At 43.4% G+C, this 21,222-nt stretch overlaps 1 protein-coding gene across 1 annotated transcript in view; it reads left to right on the top strand.

The window, feature by feature from the left end:
- Positions 1–20,569, top strand: part of LOC124003492 (neuroendocrine convertase 1-like) — a 29,985-nt gene extending 9,416 nt beyond the window's left edge. Inside the window, exons 5-14 of the mRNA XM_046311776.1 lie at positions 507–583; positions 5,208–5,296; positions 6,934–7,106; positions 7,340–7,552; positions 7,689–7,789; positions 8,927–9,160; positions 11,165–11,322; positions 17,629–17,762; positions 17,945–18,106; positions 18,835–20,569. Coding sequence (XP_046167732.1) covers positions 507–583; positions 5,208–5,296; positions 6,934–7,106; positions 7,340–7,552; positions 7,689–7,789; positions 8,927–9,160; positions 11,165–11,322; positions 17,629–17,762; positions 17,945–18,106; positions 18,835–19,260 — 1,767 coding nt within the window. The 3' untranslated portion in view covers positions 19,261–20,569. The remainder of the gene's footprint in view (positions 1–506; positions 584–5,207; positions 5,297–6,933; positions 7,107–7,339; positions 7,553–7,688; positions 7,790–8,926; positions 9,161–11,164; positions 11,323–17,628; positions 17,763–17,944; positions 18,107–18,834) is intronic.
- Positions 20,570–21,222: the final 653 nt, after the last annotated feature.

Raw genomic sequence — 21,222 nt, 5'->3', positions numbered from 1 at the left:
CAAGACTTATGATATGTACTAATCGTGTAGTTACTTTAGACCGAAACAAAAGTAGGGTGGTAGGTCCGGGGAGGATGGGTGGGGGCGTATACCTCGAACCAACTAGCAAAAGGTTGCATCGAGTCGCACAGGGGACAACTGTGGCATTTTAGGTAACCCGTTCCCTAAACCTTTTCGCGTTTCTTCGTTAATAAATAGAAGAATGTCTTCACATCACGCTGCGCCTTGGTCTCCTCCATTCACCGAACGTGACAGTAGCAATAAACCTTTCAGACGAAGACATATTGACAAATGTTCGACATTCCCCTTTCTCAAAAATAATGGCTTTGTTTCAGCCCTAAATCGTTTCCTACCTCGTCCTCTTGTCTGGTGTTCAACCATCCATGTAATTTACAGTCCCTCTCAGTGACAGGTCCCCGGTGCGGTCACCTAAGTGGGTTAAGTGGGTTGACAGATTGGGTTCTGGAGCGTATGGTGATTTTCCCTTCTCTCTCTTTCTTCTCCAGGATGCAGCAGCCAGCTACGATTTCAATGACAACGACCCTGACCCCTTCCCCAGATACGACTCCACCAATGAGAACAAGTAAAGTGTCTATTTATTTTAGGGATATGCCTGCTATCATGTTTTTGTTGTTGTGAGAAGTGTGTAGCATTTGTCACACACATTTGTCTCTTTTCAAATCCATTATTTTCATTATTTACATGCATTGGCATATTACTTATGTGGGCTATGTAGCATAGTAGCCAATACAAATGATCTTGACATCCAGTATTAATGGAAAGTACATGTTCCTCATTTTTCGGGTCCCATGCAGTCTGGTGACCACTATAAAACCCATGTAATCCTGTTCCTAGTTACAGCATCCTCACTGTCGATTACACAACTAGATAAGAAGGGGAGCAGCCAGCTATCCTGCTAGACACACACAGGTCACACTCGCTGGAAATGGGCATATCTGGCACACACAGATGGAGCTGTTGATGTAACAACAGTTATATATATATATATATATATATATATATATATATATATATATATATATATATATATATATATATATTTTTTTTTTTTTTTTTTGTTTGTTTGTTTTTTTTGATTTCTCGCAGATTCCCAAGGAATTTATATATTTACAATTTTTCTACATTTAACGTAAAATACAGTATTTATTGTACTACATACAGTGAGTATAGAAAGTCATCAACACTTTTGTTGCCTTACAGCCTGAAATGAAAACACATAAAATCAGACGTTTTTCGGCTTTATTTACACACAGTAACCCACAATATCCAAAACATAAAAACTCTGAAAATGAATTACAATGAAGACAGTAAAATACCATATTTGGATAAGTGAACACCCCCCTGGGTTAATACTTGGTGGAACCACCTTTTGCTTGAAATACAGCCATGGGTCTCTTTGAATATGTCTATACTAACTTTGCCCACCTAGACTGTGCAACATTTGCCTACTCTTCCTTGCAGAATTCTTCAAGCTCAGTCAAATTGCATGGTGACCGCTCAAGGACTGCACTCTTCAAGTCATTCCACAGAGTCTCGATGGGATTTAGGTTGGGGCTCTGACTAAGCCACTCAAGGACATTCACCTTCTTGTCCTTCAGCCACTGTATGGTTGCTTTGGAGGTGTGCTTTGGGTCATTGTCACGTTGAAACGTGAACCATCTTCCCATTGTCAACTTCCTGGCAGAGGGCTGCAGGCTCTCCTCAAGAATTTGTCTGAATTTTGCACTATCCATTTTCTCTTCTATCCTGACAAGTGCTCCAGTCCTTGCTGAAGAGTTCTTGGAATTTGTGATTTTTGGAAAAGCTCAAACAAGACTTGATGTGGCTTTTTTTGAGGAGTCTTTTTTTTCTTGCCACCCTCCCATAGAGGCCAGATGTGTGGAGCGCATGTGATATTGGGGTCACATGCACACATTGACCAGTCTTTGCCATAAAGGCCTGAAGCTCCTTCAAAGTGGCCATTGGCTTCTTTGGTAGCCTCTCTGATCAGTCTCCTCCTTGCCCGGCCATCCAGTTTGGAGGGACAGTCTGATCTATGCAGGGTCTGGGTGGTGCCATACTCCCTTCTACTTCTTAATAATGGTATTAACTGTGCTCCGAGGGATAGACAAAGCGTTTGAAATCTTTTAATATCCATCCCCTGACTTGTGCCTTTCCACAACTTTATCTCGTACATCTTTTGGCCCAGATTGGATTATTTGCTTTGAATTGCACTACTAAGCAGTAGAGTCCTCTGTGAACAACTGCTTTTAATCTGACCTAATACACATCAGTACAATTGATCACAGATGGATGCCAATTAGCTTGATTTGTGATCTGGAAGGTGGTCGGTTATGCCTCAGAAAGTTTGCAATTGCAATTGTAAGGAGGGGTATTCACTTATCCAAATAGGTTATTTTACAGTTTTTTCAAATTTGATAAGTTTTCATTTCAGGCTGTAAGGCAACAAAAGGTGAACATTTTGAAAGGGGGGTGGTGATTTTCTATACCCACTGGACATGCCCATAAGATTGTAGCCTTGGAGCCATATATGTTGTACTGTAGGTTAGTGTTTGAGTCAGTAAAATTAGTGCCAGAATGACATTCAGACTGGAAAGATTTAGTTGGCATTAGCTTGTGGTAGATCCCATAGATGTAGAATTACAGAATTACAGATAGTAGAATTATATTAGTTATATGTCTATGCGTACAGTGGCTTGCGAAAGTAATCACCCCCTTGGCATTTTTCCTATTTTGTTGCCTTACAACATGGAATTAAAACAGATTTTTTGGGGGGTTGTATGATTTGATTAACACAACATGCCTACCACTTTGAAGATGCAAAATGTTTTTTCTTGTGAAACAAACAAGAAATAAGACAAAAATATGGAAAGCTTGAGCGTGGTTAACTATTCACCCCTCCAAAGTTAATACTTTGTAGGGCCACCATTTGCAGAAATTATAGCTGCAAGTCTCTTGGGGTATGTCTCTCTAAGATTGGCACATCTAGCCACTGGAATATTTGCCCATTCTTCAAGGCAAAACTGCTCTTTCAAGTTGGATGGGTTCCGCTGGTGTACAGCAATCTTTAAGTCATACCACAAATTCTCAATTGGATTGAGGTCTGGGCTTTGACTAGGCCATTCCAAGACATTTAAATGTTTCCCCTTAAACCACTCAAGTGTTGCTTTAGTAGTATTCTTAGGGTCATTGTCCTGCTGGAAGGTGAACCTCTGTCCCAGTCTCAAATCTCTGGAAGACTGAAACAGGTTTCCCTCAAGAATTTCCCTGTATTTAGTGCCATCCATCATTCCTTCAATTCTGACCAGTTTCCCAGTCCCTGCCAATGAAAAACATCCCCACAGCATGATGCTGCCACCACCATGCTTCACTGTGGGGATGGGTTCTCGGGGTGATGAAAGGTGTTGGGTTTGCAACAGACATAGCATTTTCCTTAATGGCCAAAAAGCCCAATTGTAGTTTCATCTGACCAGAGTACCTTCTTCCATATGTTTGGGGAGTCTCCCACATGCCTTTTGGGGAACATCAAAAGTGTTTGCATATTTTCTTCTTTAAGCAATGTATTTTTTCTGGCCACTCTTCCATAAAGCCCAGGCTCTGTGGAGTGTATGGCTTAAAGTGGTCATATGGACAGATACTCCAATTTTCGCTTTGCAGCTCCTTCGGGGTTATCTTTGGTCTCTTTGTTGCCTCTCTGATTAATGCCCTCCTTGCCTAGTCTGTGAGTTTTGGTGGGCGGCGCTCTCTTGGCAGGTTTGTTGTGGTGCCATAGTCTTTCCATTTTTTTATAATGGATTTAATGGTGCTCCGTGGGATGTTCAAAGTTTCTGATATTTTTTTATAACCCAACCCTGATCTACTCCACAATTTTGTCATGGTGTCGCTTGCTTGGTGGTGCCCCTTGCTTAGTGGTGTTGCAGACTCTGAGGCCTTTCAGAACTGGTATATATATATATATGTACTGTATATATATATACTGAGATCATGTGGCAGATCATGTGACACTTAGATTGCACACAGGTGGACTTTATTTAATTAATTGTGACTTCTGAAGGTAATTGGTTGCACCAGATCTTATTTAGGGGCTTCATAGCAAAGGGGGTGAATACATATGCACGCACCAGTTATTTTTTTCACTTCACTTCACCAATTTGGACTATTTTGTGTGTGTCCATTTTATAAAATCCAAATAAAAATCCATTTAAATTACAGGTTGTAATGCAACAAAATAGGAAAAATGCCAAGGGGGATGGATACTTTTGCAAGGCACTGTATAGCCAACCATAGCAACTCAAAGCAGTCCATGTGACCTCTGACAAAATGCCACATCGTCGGAATCTCTCTTTCTCTCTCTCTCCTCTCTCTTTCTCTCTCTCTCTCCTCTCTCTCTCTCTCTCTCTCTCTCTCTCTCTCTCTCTCTCTCTCTCTCTCTCTCTCTCTCTCTCTCTCTCTCTCTCTCTCTCTCTCCTCTCTCTCTCTCTCTCTCTCTCTCTCTCTCTCTCTCTCTCTCTCTCTCTCTCTCTCTCTCTCTCTCTCTCTCTCTCTCTCTCCTCTCTCTCTCTCTCCTCTCGCTCTCTCTCTTTCTTTCTTTCTGGGCCTTTGTCTCACAGACAATACCTGTACATGATGACTCACTCTAAGCCAGCTGTGAGGGTTACACAAACACACACTCAGCCCCACTTCCCACCCCTGTTAGTGCACTCTTTTGTTGTCAATGTACTCTGATCACACACTGTATAATTTAGACTCCAGCAGTAGGCTGTTTATTGTCTCCTATAGGCATGCCCAAATGACATGAAACCAAAGGGCCTTCCATTTTTGGTTGACAAGATTCTCCCTCAATATCAATATTTTCTATGGCAAGCACATAATTAAATGAAGAATCTTACACGACCACATTGAAACAAATTGAGGGACACTGGCACTCTTTCAAGAGGTTTTATGATGGATCCAATCTGTTTTTTAGATTTTTACGTTTACTGTAAGCAATACTGACATATACTATAAACCCGTTTGTAAAGGTTCCAGATCAGACTTGTTTATTCTGAATTCACTGCTACATGTATATGCAATTAGAACTCAGAATATTAGTAAATGAGAATTGTGTCAGTTAGTGGGCCAGTTTGTAAAGAAAAAAGCAGTTATGTATAGTTGTAAGTGTGTGTTCTGTTTCTGTATGTACTCAGGCATGGAACCAGGTGTGCCGGTGAGATCGCCATGCAGGCAGATAACAATAAATGTGGAGTTGGGGTGGCGTACAACTCCAAGGTTGGAGGTAAGAGATGTAGCTAGCAACGTGCTTTCTTTTTCTATTTCTGTGTTTGAGGGCTGCAAAATTCCCTTTTCACTTAAATGTGCCTAGATTAATTGCTTGAATTTGACTCTGGAGACTCCTTCCCACTCTTGCGCGTGTCACTCGTTTGTTCATGTTAATGTAACTACCGTTGTAATGACGTGTCAAACACTCCAACAATGGCTGAAATGGGCTCAATGGAAAAACATTGGCTTTCCGTTGCACCTATAAGAATGTTAATGCTTCGTCAGGATTTCACACGCCGTCTCAACACTTACATCACAACAAAGAGAAGAAAGAGAACTTTATTTTGGTGTGTGATTTGTTTTTTGTACAATTGATAAAAATGCATGATTTAATGTCGTTGAAATGATTATAAATGAGATGTGCCGAAGTGAAAGCAACTTTCCAAAAAGAACACTCAGATTATAGTGATATTATGTCTAATCTCACAAAAAAAGGTATAGTACAGTATGTACAGATGGGTGTTATCTAGAGCCAAGCGTTTAGATTTTAAATCGTGTGGCTATCCTTCTCTTATGCAAGAGAACATGACAACGACAGTAGTGAATTAATCATTAATGAGGAAGTGAGGACAGCACAGGTGAGCACAGGTAGGCCTAGACAGAGCCTGTTTTTGGTGGTTGCAGGCAACTTGCAGCCCTTTATATTAATTTATTAATGTATGCAAATACACCGAGTGTATATATGCAAATGAGGCAGATATAATTTTCTTTATTTTATCCCAAAGTATGACAAAGATACCTGATATACTAAGAAAGATAATATATATGACTGCATAATAATATTTTTGTGGGACATTTTACAATCAATTGAATACCTGAACTCCCACCAAAATGCCTCAATTTATTTATTACAGAACAATCTTTTATGTACTATAATTCAGTCAATATCTGAGCGATTTGTGTGTGTGTGTGTGTGTGTGTGTGTGTGTGTGTGTGTGTGTGTGTGTGTGTGTGTGTGTGTGTGTGTGTGTGTGTGTGTGTGTGTGTGTGTGTGTGTGTGTGTGTGTGTGTGTGTGTGTGTGTGTGTGTGTGTGTGTGTGTGCCTGATTATCAAACGTGTCCCGGAGGTCGAGGGGCACCCAAATAGCATATGTGTAGAATTGCATGAAATATGCTTTAAAACTGCTACAATTTATCTCTGCCCCATGGTAAAAAGTGTAGAATTGCAGGAAATTTGTTTTAAAACTGCGACACTGTGAAACTACACATTTTTCTTTCTGTATATATAAAAAATGGGGGGGGGGAGGCCCCTCAGAGGTTGGTGCTCCAGGGCTCCAAATGCTGTAGTCCGGCCCTGTGCGTGCTGGTTTGTGGGACCCAGACAACAGCTGGAAGATGTCCTGGTGGTGGCCTACTTTTTTGAGCGGATGATTACGCAATACCACTTAACCAAATGACTGAGCAACAATTGGGCATCTGTTCCTCAGGGGGCTAAAACATAGCCACAGAGGAGGCAGCTCATATATAATATTAAAATGAGAAAATCTATTTGGGGGCACAAGACCACTCTACTTTCGAAGTATGACTTAAAACACTTCAACTACAGTTAAAAACAACTAGTTGCTGACGATTTTCATCATGTTGACCCTGCAGGGATCCGCATGTTGGACGGTATCGTGACGGACGCCATCGAGGCCAGTTCTATTGGCTTCAACCCAGACCATGTGGACATCTACAGTGCCAGCTGGGGACCCAACGACGATGGCAAGACGGTCGAGGGCCCCGGTCGCCTGGCGTCAAAAGCCTTTGAGTACGGCATCCAGAAGGTAACATAACACAGTCCTCTCTTTTTTACCCCCTCAAAAAACAGATTCATTGTAAAAATGTACTCAAATTATTATTTACCCACAAAGCAGTCAAAACAAACTGAAATCCAAACAAATGGCCCATCTAAATACATTGAAATTGGATTAAAAGGGAAGATAGAAAAGGGACCTAGGCTAAAGGCTACTAAAAACAAACTTAACACTTAACTCCTCACCTGTCTCCTTCCCATCAGGGCCGCGGCGGGAAGGGCTCCATCTTTGTGTGGGCATCGGGGAACGGGGGCCGTCAGGGGGACAACTGTGACTGTGACGGCTACACGGACAGCATCTACACCATCTCCATCAGCAGTGCCTCCCAGCAGGGCCTGTCTCCCTGGTACGCTGAGAAGTGCTCCTCCACCCTGGCCACCGCTTACAGCAGTGGAGACTACACCGACCAGAGAATAGTGAGTTCAAGTGAACTCCACACCACACCACTGGAGATTGGTATTGTGCTATATTTTGTTATGGTACATTGTGTTTTTAACTTGACTTTTCTTTACTGTACCTGTGGTTTCTTTGTTTACTTCTGTGTCCCTGCAGACCAGTGCTGATTTGCATAACGAATGCACCGAGACGCACACGGGAACCTCCGCCTCCGCCCCACTGGCTGCTGGGATATTTGCCCTGTCGCTGGAACAGAAGTGAGGCAACAATCTTGACTTAAACAATGTCAATGGAATATGTGTTTAGGACTCCCTGTCATAATGGAATATGTGTTTAGGACTCCCTGTCATAATGGAATATGTGTTTAGGACTCCCTGTCATAATGGAATATGTGTTTAGGACTCCCTGTCATAATGGACTCATAATGAATATGTGTTTAGGACTCCCTGTCATAATGGAATATGTGTTTAGGACTCCCTGTCATAATGGAATATGTGTTTAGGACTCCCTGTCATAATGAAATATGTGTTTAGGACTCCCTGTCATAATGAAATATGTGTTTAGGACTCCCTGTCATAATGAAATATGTGTTTAGGACTCCCTGTCATAATGAAATATGTGTTTAGGACTCCCTGTCATAATGGAATATGTGTTTAGGACTCCCTGTCATAATGAAATATGTGTTTAGGACTCCCTGTCATAATGAAATATGTGTTTAGGACTCCCTGTCATAATGGAATATGTGTTTAGGACTCCCTGTCATAATGGAATATGTATGTTTTAGGACTCCCTGTCATAATGGAATATGTGTTTAGGACTCCCTGTCATAATGAAATATGTGTTTAGGACTCCCTGTCATAATGAAATATGTGTTTAGGACTCCCTGTCATAATGGAATATGTGTTTAGGACTCCCTGTCATAATGAAATATGTGTTTAGGACTCCCTGTCATAATGGAATATGTGTTTAGGACTCCCTGTCATAATGAAATATGTGTTTAGGACTCCCTGTCATAATGAAATATGTGTTTAGGACTCCCTGTCATAATGGAATATGTGTTTAGGACTCCCTGTCATAATGAAATATGTGTTTAGGACTCCCTGTCATAATGAAATATGTGTTTAGGACTCCCTGTCATAATGAAATATGTGTTTAGGACTCCCTGTCATAATGAAATATGTGTTTAGGACTCCCTGTCATAATGGAATATGTGTTTAGGACTCCCTGTCATAATGAAATATGTGTTTAGGACTCCCATGTCATAATGAAATATGTGTTTAGGACTCCCTGTCATAATGAAATATGTGTTTAGGACTCCCTGTCATAATGAAATATGTGTGCAGGACTTCCTATCTGATTTCCTATTTGTCCATCCCCACTAACCCCTCCCCCAGCCCTGAGCTAACATGGAGGGATCTGCAGCACTTGGTGGTGTGGACGTCTGAGTTCGACCCGCTGGCCAACAATCCCGGCTGGAAGAGGAACGGGGCAGGCCTGATGGTCAACAGTCGTTTTGGATTTGGCCTGCTCAACGCTAAGGCCCTGGTGGACCTGGCCGACCCGGCCACCTGGAAACACGTCCCCGAGAAGAAGCAGTGCATCGTCAGGGACGACTCCTTCCAGCCCAGGTACAAATACACTGCACTAGTCTAGTAGATCAGAAACATCTAATCCTCCTGACATAACATACATGTTGTATTGTTCACTTCAGACTAATTCTGGTGGGCAAGCAAACTTATAGTGTACCAGTAATTCCTTTGTGGACAGAGTCCCGTGTCCTAAGATGTCCCTGTGTTTTGGCTCTTCTATTGACGCAGATCAAGAGCTCTTTGATAAGACACTATCTCTACTTTTGACTAGTTTCCCATATGGAACAATATGTCAACAGTAAAATGAAAGCTAGAGGTTTGTGTTTGCTCAAGTGTGTTTTTGTGTATTTCATGTTTATGTGTATGTGCGTACGTGCACATGGTCCGTATCGGTAGGAAAGCTGGGATTCCGGCTTAGATTTCTGTAACGGAGGGCTCAAAAAATCTTTGGAGCAATCTTTCATTTGTTAAATCACTTTAGGTTTTTAGGCTTTAGGATAAGCTAAGGCTAGCTGGTAATATTGCTATGTCAACATTTATCTCCAGACTAAATCTGTTCCCGGAGTAAGGGATTTTTTTTTATCTGAGCAGATGTTTTGTTTTCCTTCCTTTTGGATGAACTGCCTCAGGACATGTAGTGCACTAACTACAATAGGTTAGCCACCAAGGCTAGGCTACATCATCTAAATTACCTTCATCTTAAAGGATAGGTTTGGTATTTTAGAGCTTATACGGTTATACGGTTCCTTACCCTGGCATTCGTTTACTGGGCAGGAGAGATTGTATTTCATGGTTAGGATTTTCTTTATGCAGCCACTACTAGCCTCTGCTAACCCCAAAACAATCTATGGGAGAGATGAGGACATCTGCACAATGTTAAACATTTATACGCCAAATCAACTGAAATCACCTCAATGATTTGGTCACCTTTACATCACTTAAAGGTCCAATGCAGCCCTTTTTATCTCAAATATCAAATCCTTTCTGGGTAACAATTAAGTACCTTACTGTGATTGTTTTCAATTAAAAAGTTCAAAAATAAACAAAAATAGCTTCTTAGCAAAGAGAAATTTATCAAGCAAGAATTTTGCTAGGACAGTGGGGAGGGGGAAACTGCAAAGTAGCTGTTATTGTCAAGGAGGTTTGGAACTCTCTTTCTTATTGGTCTATTAACTAATTTATCACCTGGTGATGTCACCAGGCAGGCCAAAACTCCATCCCACCAAAGGGCAATATCATAACTTTCACAATTTCACAGTATTATTCCAACCTCAGTGTGGAAATATATATAAAGCATAGGAAATAATGTCTTTTAATGCACTGGGACTTTAAATGAATAATCTGTAACTATCTTTTGGTATTTGTTTCATTGGCCCACTGTTGATACGGTCCCAAAATGTTTTGCATGTCAGCAATCAAGTTATCAATAAATAGGACTTTAAATAAATGAAATCTAACTTGCCATATCATGTCACGGTGATGCGCTTTGCGTTTTAACATGTTAAAATATGTTTTTTGAAAGTACTAAATAATCTACAAAAATGACATGAAACGGTTTCCCAATCTGGCCCATTGATTTGTGGTTAGTGAATAAAAAGTTAGTAATGGCTGTTTAAAGAATTCCCTGGCCCGTAGACTACTGTCAGTATGAGGGACCATATAACTGTCAATTCTAAAATACCAAATGCATCCTTTACGTTTGCTATCATCTCTAGCTAATAACTCAATTATTGATGATGTCCCTATGCCAGGCAGCTTGGGTTAGGCGACTCAGTGGCATTGACACCCAGCTTCCCCTTTACCTAGGCCATCATGATCATGCCATCTCAGCATCTCAGGAGGATTTAAGACTCCACTTGTGTCATTGCTCACTGGTCTGCAGCCCCCTTCCTCCAGTCCTGTATGCCAGCTTGTTGTGTTTGACTGTAATTTGTTAATATATAAATAATGACATGTTATGTTATATGTTAAGCTAAAGGTTTGGTATGTTGTGCTGTGTTGCAACCACAGTACTGATTTCTCTGTGCTGTGTCTTTCTGCCAGGGCATTGAAAGCAGCAGGGGAGATCACCATTGAGATCCCCACCAAGGCCTGTGCCGGCCAGAACAACGCTGTCCTCTCACTGGAGCATGTGCAAGTGGAGACCAGCATCGAGTACACCAGGCGAGGAGACCTACACATCACACTCACTTCCCCATCAGGTTCGTTAGACACACGTACATGCACGCGTGCACACACAAAATCTATATGTATACAGTAGCAGTCAAAAGTTTGGACACACCTGTTCATTCAAGGGTTTTTCTTTATTTTTTAAACTTTTTTCTACATTGTAGAAAACTAATGAAGATATCAAAACTATGAAATAACACATTTGCAACCATGTAGTAACCAAAAAAGTGTTATTCAAATCCAAATATATTTTATATTTGAGTTTCTTCACAGTAGCCACCCTTTGCCTTGATGACAGCTTTGCACACTCTTGGCATTCTCTCAAACAGCTTCACCTGGAATTATTTTCTAACAGTCTTGTCGGAAGTTTACATACACTTCATGAAGTCATGAAAACTCGTTTTTCAACCACCTCCACAAATTTCTTGTTAACAAACAATAGTTTTGGGAAGTTGGTTAGGACATCTACTTTGTGCATGACACAAGTAATTTTTCCAACAATTGTTTACAGACAGATTATTTCACTTACAATTCACTGTATCACAATTCCAGTGGTTCAGAGGTTTGAATACATTAAGTTGACTGTGCCTTTAAACAGCTTGGAAAATTCCTTAAAATTATGTCATTGCTTTAGAAGCTTCTGATTGGCTAATTGACATCATTTGAGTCAATTGGAGGTGTACCTGTGGATGTATTTCAAGGCCTACCTTCAAACTCAGTGCCTCTTTGCTTGACATCATGGGAAAATCAAAAGAAATCAGCCAAGACCTCAGAAAAAAATGTGTAGACCTCCACGAGCCTGGTTCAGCCTTGGGATCAATTTCCAAACACCTGATGGTACCATGTTAATCTGTACAAACAATAGTACGCAAGTATAAACACCATGGGACCACACAGCTGTCCTACTGCTCAGAAAGGAGACACGTTCTGTCTCCTAGAGGTGAACGTACTTTGGTGCAAAAAGTGCAAATCAATCCCAGAACAACAGCAAAGGACCTTGTGAAAATGCTGGAGGAAACAGGTACAAAAGTATCTATATCCACAGTAAAACAAGTCCTATATCGACATAACCTGATAGGCCACTCAGCAAGGAAGAAGCCATAAAAAAGGCAGACTACGGTTTGCAACTGCACATGGGGACAAAGATCTTACTTTTTGGATAAATGTCCTCTGGTCTGATGAAATAAAAATAGAACTGTTTGGCCATAATGACCATCGTTATGTTTGGAGGAAAAAGGGGGAGGCTTGCAAGCCAAAGAACACCATCCCAACTGTGAAGAACTGGGGTGGCAGCATCATGTTGTGGGGGTGCTTTGATGCAGGAGGGACTGGTGCACTTCACAAAGACAAATCTGCCTGATACCAGCCTTGCTGAGCACGCCCAGATCATTACCGATCCTCCACCAAATTTCACGTGGGTGTGAGACATGGAGAGGCCTACAAGCCACAGAGTCTCACACCCCAAATCCTTATTAATCTGAAACACAATACCCCATAATGACAAAGCGAAAACAGGTTTATAGACATTTTTGCAAATGTATAAAAAAAATATTTAAAAAATACCTTATTTTCACAAGTATTCATACCCTTTGCTATGAGACTCAAAATTGAGCTCAGGTGCATCCTGTTTCCATTGAACATCCTTGAGATGTTTCTACAACTTGATTTACCACCTGTGGTAAATTCAATTGATTGAACATGATTTTGAAAGGCACACACCTGTCTATATAAGGTTCCACACTTGACGGTGCATGTCAGACCAAAAACCAAGCCATGAGTTTGAAGAAATTGGTCCGAGACACCGAGACAGGATTATGTCTAGGCACAGATCTGGGAAGGGTACCAAAACAATTCTGCAGCATTGAAGGTCCCCAAGAAAACAGTCACCGCATCCATTATTAAATGGAAGAAGTTTGGAACCACTAAGACTTTTACTAGAGCTGGCCGCCCGGCCAAACTGAGCAATCGGGGGAGAAGGGCCTTGGTCAGGGAGGTGACCAAGAACCCGATGGTCACTCTGACAGAGCTCCAGAGTTCCTCTGTGGATATGGTTGTTCCATCTCTGCCTCAATCCACCAAACACGCTTTTATGGTAGAGTATCCAGATGGAAGCCACTCCTCAGTAAAAGACACATGACAGCCAGCTTGGAGTTTGCCAAAAGGCACCTAAAGGACTCCAGATTCTCTGGTCTGATGAAACCAAGATTGAACTCTCTGGCCTGAATGCTAAGCGTCACGTCTGGAGGAACCTTGGCACAATCCCTACGGTGAAGCATGGTGGTAACAGCATCATGTTGTGTGGATGTATTTCAGCGTTAGGGATTGAGAGACTAGTCAGGATTGAGAGAAAGATGAAGGGGGCAAAGTACAGAGAGATCCTTGAGGAAAACCTGCTCCAGAGCGCTCAGGACATGAGACTGGGGCGAAGGTTCACCTTGCAACAGGACAACAGGATTAACTTCCGGTACCGACAGAGATGGCCGCCTCGCTTCGCGTTCCTAGGAAACTATGCAGTATTTTGTTTTTTTTACGTGTTATTTCTTACATTGGTACACAAGGTAATCTTAGGTTTTATTACATACAGTCGGGAGGAACAACTGGATATAAGAGCAACGTCAACGTACCATCATTACGACCAGAAATACAACTTTCCCGAAGCGGATCCTGTGTTTTGCCCACCACCCAGGACAATGGATCGGATCCCAGCCGGTGAACCAAAACAACGATGCCGTAAAAGGGGCAGACGAAGCGGTCTTCTGGTCAGGTTCCGGAGACGGGTACATCGCACAACGCTCCCGAGCATACTACTCGCCAATGTCCAGTCTCTTGACAACAAGGTTAATGAAATCCGAGCAAGGGTAGCATTCCAGAGAGACATAAGAGACTGTAACGTTCTTTGCTTCACGGAAACATGGCTCACTCAAGACACGCTATCGGAGTCGGTACAGCCAGCTGGTTTCTTCACTTATCGTGCCGACAGACACAAGCATCTTTCTGGTAAGAACAGGGGGGGTGTGTATGCCTTATGATTAACGAGACGTGGTGTGATCATAACAACATACAGGAACTCAAGTCCTTCTGTTCACCTGACTTAGAATTGCTCACAATCAAATGTTGACCGCATTATCTACCAAGAGAATTCTCTTCAATTATAATCACAGCCGCATATATTCCCCCCAAGCAGACACATCGATGGCCCTGAACTGACTTTATTTGACTCTATGTAAACTGGAAACCACATATCCTGAGGCTGCATTCATTGTAGCTGGGGATTTTAACAAGGCTAATCTGAAAACAAGACTCCCTAAATTCTATCAGCATATCGATTGTGCTACCAGGGCTGGTAAAACCATGGATCATTGTTATTCTAACTACCGCGACGCATATAAGGCCCTCCTGCGCCCTCCTTTCGGAATGCTGACCACGACTCCATTTGGTTGCTTCCAGCCTATAGATAGTGACTAAAACAGGAAGCTCCCGCGCTCAGGTCTGTTCAACGCTGGCCCGACCAATCTGATTCCACGCTCAAGATTTCTTTGATCACGTGGACTGGGATATGTTCCGCATTGCGTCAAACAACAACATTGATGAATAAGCTGATTCGGTGAGTGAGTTTATTAGCAAATGCATCGGTGATGTCGTACCCACAGCAACTATTAAAACCTACCCAAACCAGACACCGTGGATTGATGGCAGCATTCGCACGAAACTGAAAGCGCGAACCACTGCTTTTAACCAGAGCAAGGTGACTGGAAACATGACCGAATACAAACAGTGTAGCTATTCCCTCCGTAGGGCAATCAAACAAACTAAGCGTCAGTATAGAGACAAAGTAGAGTCGCAATTCAACGGCTCAGACACACGAGAAAGGTGGCAGGGTCTACAGTCAATCACGGATTACAAAAAGAAAGCCAGCCCCGTCGCGGACCAGGATGTCTTGCTCCCAGACAGACTAAACAACTTCTTTTCTTGCTTTGAGAACAATACAGTGCCACTGACACGGCCCGCTACCAAAACCTGCGGACTCTCCTTCACTGCAGCCGATGTGAGTAAAACATTTAAATGTGTTAACCCTGGCAAGGCTGCAGGCCCAGACGGCATCCCCAGCCGCGCCCTCAGAGCATGCGCAGGCTGATGTGTTTACGGACATATTCAATCAATCCTTATCCCAGTCTGCTGTTCCCACATGCTTCAAGAGGGCCACCATTGTTCCTGTTCCCAAGAAAGCTAAGGTAACTGAGCTAAACGACTACCGCCCCGTAGCACTCACTTCAGTCATCATGAAATTTCTTTGAGGGACTAGTCAAGGACCACATCACCTCCTACCTGACACCATAGACCCACTCCAATTTGCTTACCGACCCAACAGGTCCACAGACGACGCAATCGTAACCACACTGCACACTGCCCTAATCCATCTGGACAAGAGGAATACCTATGTGACAATGCTGTTCATCAACCTCAGCTCAGTATTTAACACCATAGTACCCTCCAAACTCGTCATCAAGCTCGAGACCCTGGGTCTCAACCCCGCCCTGTGCAACTGAGTCCTGGACTTCCTGATGGTGAGGGTAGGTGGTGAGGGTAGGTAACAACATCTCCACCCCGCTGATCCTCAACACTGGGGCCCCACAAGGGTGCATTATGAGCCCTCTCCTGTACTCCCTGTTCACCCACAACTGCATGGCGATGGACGCCTCCAACTCAATCATCAAGTTTGCAGACTACACTACAGTGGTAGGCTTGATTACCAACAACAACGAGACGGCCTACAGGGAGGGGTGAGGGCCCTCGGAGTGTGGTGTCAGGAAAATAACCTCACACTCAACATCAACAAAACAAAAGGAGATGATCGTGGACTTCAGGAAACAGCAGAGGGAGCACCCCCCTATCCACATCGACGGGACAGTAGTGGAGAGGGTAGTAAGTTTTAAGTTCCTCGGTGTACACATCACGGACAAACTGAATTGGTCCACACAGACAGCGTGGTGAAGGAACCTCAGGAGGCTGAATAAATTCAGCTTGTCACCAAAAGCACTCACAAACTTTTACAGATGCACAATCAAGAGCATCCTGTCGGGCTGTATCACCGCCTGGTACGGCAACTGCTCCGCCCACAACCATAAGGCTCTCCAGAGGGCCATGAGGTCTGCACAACGCATCACCGGGGGCAAACTACCTGCCCTCCAGAACACCTACACCACCCGATGTCACAGGAAGGCCATAAAGATCATCAAGGACAACAACCACCCGAGCCACTGCCTGTTCACCCCACTATCATCCAGAAGGCGAGGTCAGTACAGGTGCATCAAAGCAGGGACCGAGAAAGTGAAAAACAGCTTCTACTAACATTAAGTGGCTGCTGCCAACATCCTGACTCAACTCCAGCTAGGAAAATTGATGTAAAAAAATGTATCAGTAGCCACTTTAAACAATGCCACTTAATATAATGTTTACATACCCTACATTAGTCATCTCATATGTATATACTGTACTCTATACCATCTACTGCATCTTGCCATCTTTATGTAATACATGTATTACTAGCCATTTTAAACAATGCCACTTTTATGTTTACATACCCTGTATTACTCATCTCATACGTATATACTGTACTCGATACCATCTACTGCATCTTGCCTATGCCGTTCTGTACCATCACTCATTCATATATCTTTATGTACATATTCTTCATCCCTTTACACTTGTGTGTATAAGGTAGACTCACATTAACATATGCTAACCATGTGTATGTGACAAATAAAATGTGATTTGATTTGATTTGACAACGACCCTAAGCAAACTGCTAAGACAACACAGGAGTGGCTTCGAGACAAGTCTCTGAATTTCCTTGAGTGGCCCAGCCAGAGCCTGGAGTTGAACCCAATCGAACATCTCTGGAGAGACCTGAAAATAGCGATGCTCCCCATCCAACCTGACAGAGGTTGAAAGGATCTGCAGAGAATAATGGGATAAACTCCCCAAAATATAGGTGTGACAGCTTGTAGCATCATACCCAAGAAGACTTGAGGCTGTAATTGTTGCCAAAATGTGCTTCAACAAAGTATTGAGTAAAGGGTCTGAATACTTATGTAAATGTGAGCTATTTTATTTTAATTTTTAATACATTTGCAAAAATAAAAAATAAAACATGTTTTTGCTTTGTCCTTATGGGGTATTGTGTGTAGATTGATGAGGGGAAAAAAACAATTTAATCAATTTTCGAAAAAGGCTGTATTGTAACAAAATGTGGAAAATTCAAGGGGTCTGAATGCCCTGTATACATCTGAAAACTGGAGTTAAACAACTCTATATTGTACATTATTTTCTCCCATTAGACACCAGCACAGTCCTGCTGGCGGAGAGAGAGAGGGACACGTCATCTAACGGCTTTAGGAACTGGGACTTCATGTCAGTTCACACATGGGGAGAGGACCCCACTGGCACCTGGACCCTTAAGATCACTGACACAGTGAGTCCCAGGGCTGGAGAACACTTTGGCTGTTTCACAAGTTTCATATATTTTAAGGGATATTTCCAATCCAGTATTTTCCAACAAATTTCGAACCACATAGAAAATGTAGCTGGTAATTGCATCAATATGTTGTCTAAACAGGGTGATTTTTACACTCTTTTTCAATTTCCCTCTGTCAGTCGGGGCGAATGGAGAACGAAGGTCAGATCCTAAGCTGGAAGCTTATTCTCCACGGCACGTCAGAAAAGCCTGAGCACATGAAGAAACCCAGAGTGTACGTCCCCTACAACGCTGTCCAGAATGACCGTAGAGGAGTGGAGCACATGGATGACATGATAGAGGTGAGCTTGATAATTAAAGTGGCAATTCACTTCTTTTTAACCTCCTATTCATTATCTCCAGAAGCATAGCAGTTTCTACATACAGCAGCATACCACCCTGCAGCCCACTGCTGGCTTGCTCCTGAAGCTAAGCAGGGTTGGTCCTGGTCGGTCCCTGGATGGGAGACCAGGTGCTGCTGGAAGTGGTGTTGGAGGGCCAGTAGGGGGCACCCTTTTCTCTGGTCCCCAAAAATATCCAAATGCCCCAGGGCAGTGATTGGGGACATTACCCTGTGTATGTTGCCATCTTTCGGATGGGATGTGAAACGGGTGCCCTGACTCTCTGTGGTCACTAAAGATCCCATGCCACTTATTTGTAAGAGTAGGAGTGTTTACCCCAGCGTCCTGGCTACATTTCCAATCTGGTCTTCATACTGTACCATCATGGCCACCTAATCATCTCCAGCTTACAATTGGCTCATTCATCCCCTCCTTTCCCCTGTAACGATTTCCCAGGTTGTTGCTGTAAATGAGAATGTGTTCTCAATCAACTTACCTGGTAAAATAAGGGATAAATACAGTATGTGATGTATGCATGTCTGTTGACTGACCAGAAATTGAATTATGTGTGGCTTACTGACCTTATCCACTGAAAAAGTGCAGAACTGAGGAGTTAAATCAACTCCTAGGTAGAAGCTACCTCTAAACCATTTTCTGAAGTTCTGTTTGTCCTTCTCTCTGTCATATAGGAGCTGCCCACCCAGGCTGAGGTTCACCCACCACAGAAGACCCAGCCCCCTCCTCCTGCCACCCCTGAGAGGAAGGAGACAAGACCCTCCTCCTTCCCCCCCTCCCTGGCCCTTCTGCGTCTCCTCCAGACGGCCTTCAACAGACAGACCCCAGCCGCCCTGTCCCAGTCCCCAGCCAAGGCCTCTAGCTGGGGAGAGCAGCACACGGGCAGGGCCCCCTCCCTTCCATGGAGAGCAGGCCCTCATGTCGCTCCACAGAAGCTGTACCAGGCCCTGGACAGGATCAACCAGTACCAGCAGGGTGGGCAGGACAACAGCCTGTATAGCGACTACAGCGACGGCTTTTATAGCACCAAGCCCTACAGACACAGAGATGACCGACTGCTCCAGGCGCTCTTTGACATGCTCTCTGATGACAGGCAGTGAGGAGGGAGGATATGGGAGGAGAGTGGGTAAGGCAAGGGCGGAACTCCAGTCCTGAAGTGTGTGTTGGCTTTTGTTCTAGCTTAACAGATCCGGCCCCCGAATCCCAACTTGAGTCGAGTTAGGATTCGGGGCCAAATGAACACACCCGATTTAACCAAACACGGTCTACATTGAAGACCTCCTTCGTTGACTACCGGTAGGTGAATCAGGTGTGTAAGTGCTGGGCTAGAGTCTGCACAGCCCTGCCATTCTCCTTGGTCAAGATTGGCCACCCATGGGGTAAGGGGTGAGAGGGAAAGTGTGAGGAGGTGGGAGCTGGGCATGGAAGGAGGGAGGGGGAGAGTGAACGCCAGATAGAAACTCTTCCAGCCAACTGTGATGTTGTTTTTCCAAAACGCTACTTTTCTTTTCTTGCAGCATTCTAGCCTGTCTGTCTGTAGTTTTGTCTTTCATTCTGTACAGTTAGTTGTAAGTCGGTTGCATCTCAATACCCACAAGTGGCTTCCTTTCCTCCTCCTCCTTCCTTTCCTCCTCCTCCCCCCTCCTCCTGATGTATTGAAGTCTAGCTAACCCTAGATCTCTGTCATATTGCTTCAGTCTTTTCAGATCAATATGCAGGAAGGAAAGGAGACAAGGAAAGGGAACCCCTGTAGCGTATTTAAATTAATCTGTGGTTGCATTCCACCCCTCCTCCAGCCATCTATCCAATAGTCTTCAAGTGACAGTTAACATCAAAGTCAACGTTCAGCCGATGTTTTCAGCCCTCAAAAGTGGTCTGATGTCAGGATGTGTCCAGGCCCCACGACATCTGTTTTGTAGACCCAGCTGTATCCCTCAACTCCAAATTAATGACAAACATAGCCACTGCGCTGCTAAATGCATATAGGGGAAATGCTGCTCTATTTGACACCTTTACCTGTCAGTCGTATTGAAAGTAAGGAGACAAGAGAAGGAGAAAGAGATGAGGAAAGGATGTTTTTAAGACTTTTGGGACACAGCCCTATTCTCCCTTCACGGCACTACCTGCTTGAGCATGCTATGTACCGTTCCTTTAGAATTTCAAGTTCATAATTGTATTATGACTGACACTATTATCTATATATTATACAAAGACAATGAATGTAATGTTGCTTTTACACTGAACAAAAATATAAGCGCAACATGCAAACATTTCAATGATTCTACTGAGTTACAGTTCATATAAGTAAATCAGTCAATTGAAATAAATTCCTTAGGCCCTAATCTATGGATTTCACATGACTGGAAATACAGATATGCATCGGTTGGTCATAGATACATTAAAAAAAGGTAGGGGCGTGGATCAGAAATCCAGTCAGTATCTGGTGTGACCACCATTTACCTCATGCAGCGCGACACATCTCCTTCGCATAGAGTTGATCAGGCTGCTGATTGTGGCCTGTGGAATGTTGTCCCGATTCTCTTCAATGGCTGTGCTAAATTGCTGGATATTGGCGGGAACTGGAACCCGCTGTCGTACACTTCGATCCAGAGCATCCCAAACATGCTCATGGGTGACATGTCTGGTGAGTATGCAGGCCATGAAGGAACTGGGACATGTTCAGCTTCCATCTGTGTACAGATCCCTGCGACATGGGGCTATGCATTATCATGCTGAAATATGAAGTGTTGGCAGCTGATGAATGGCATGACATGACAGTGGGCCTCAGCATCTCGTCATGGTATCTCTGCATTCAAATTGCCAATCGATAAAAAGCAATTGTGTTTGTCGTCCGTAACGTACGCCTGCCCACACCGTAACCCCACTGCCACCATGAGGCACTCTGTTCACTAGGTTGACATCAGCAAACCGCTCACCCACACGGCACCATACATGCTGTCTGCCATCTGCTTTGCACAGTTAAAACCAGCATTCATCTGTGAAGAGCATACTTCTTCAGCGTGCCAGTGGCCATCGAAGGTGAGCATTTGCTCACTGAAGTC

This window comes from Oncorhynchus gorbuscha, linkage group LG18 (genome assembly GCF_021184085.1).
Source record: "Oncorhynchus gorbuscha isolate QuinsamMale2020 ecotype Even-year linkage group LG18, OgorEven_v1.0, whole genome shotgun sequence".
NCBI classification, from domain to species: Eukaryota; Metazoa; Chordata; class Actinopteri; order Salmoniformes; family Salmonidae; genus Oncorhynchus; species Oncorhynchus gorbuscha.
Note: the sequence above shows the minus strand (reverse complement) of the source record. Positions and strands in the feature narration are given on the sequence as shown.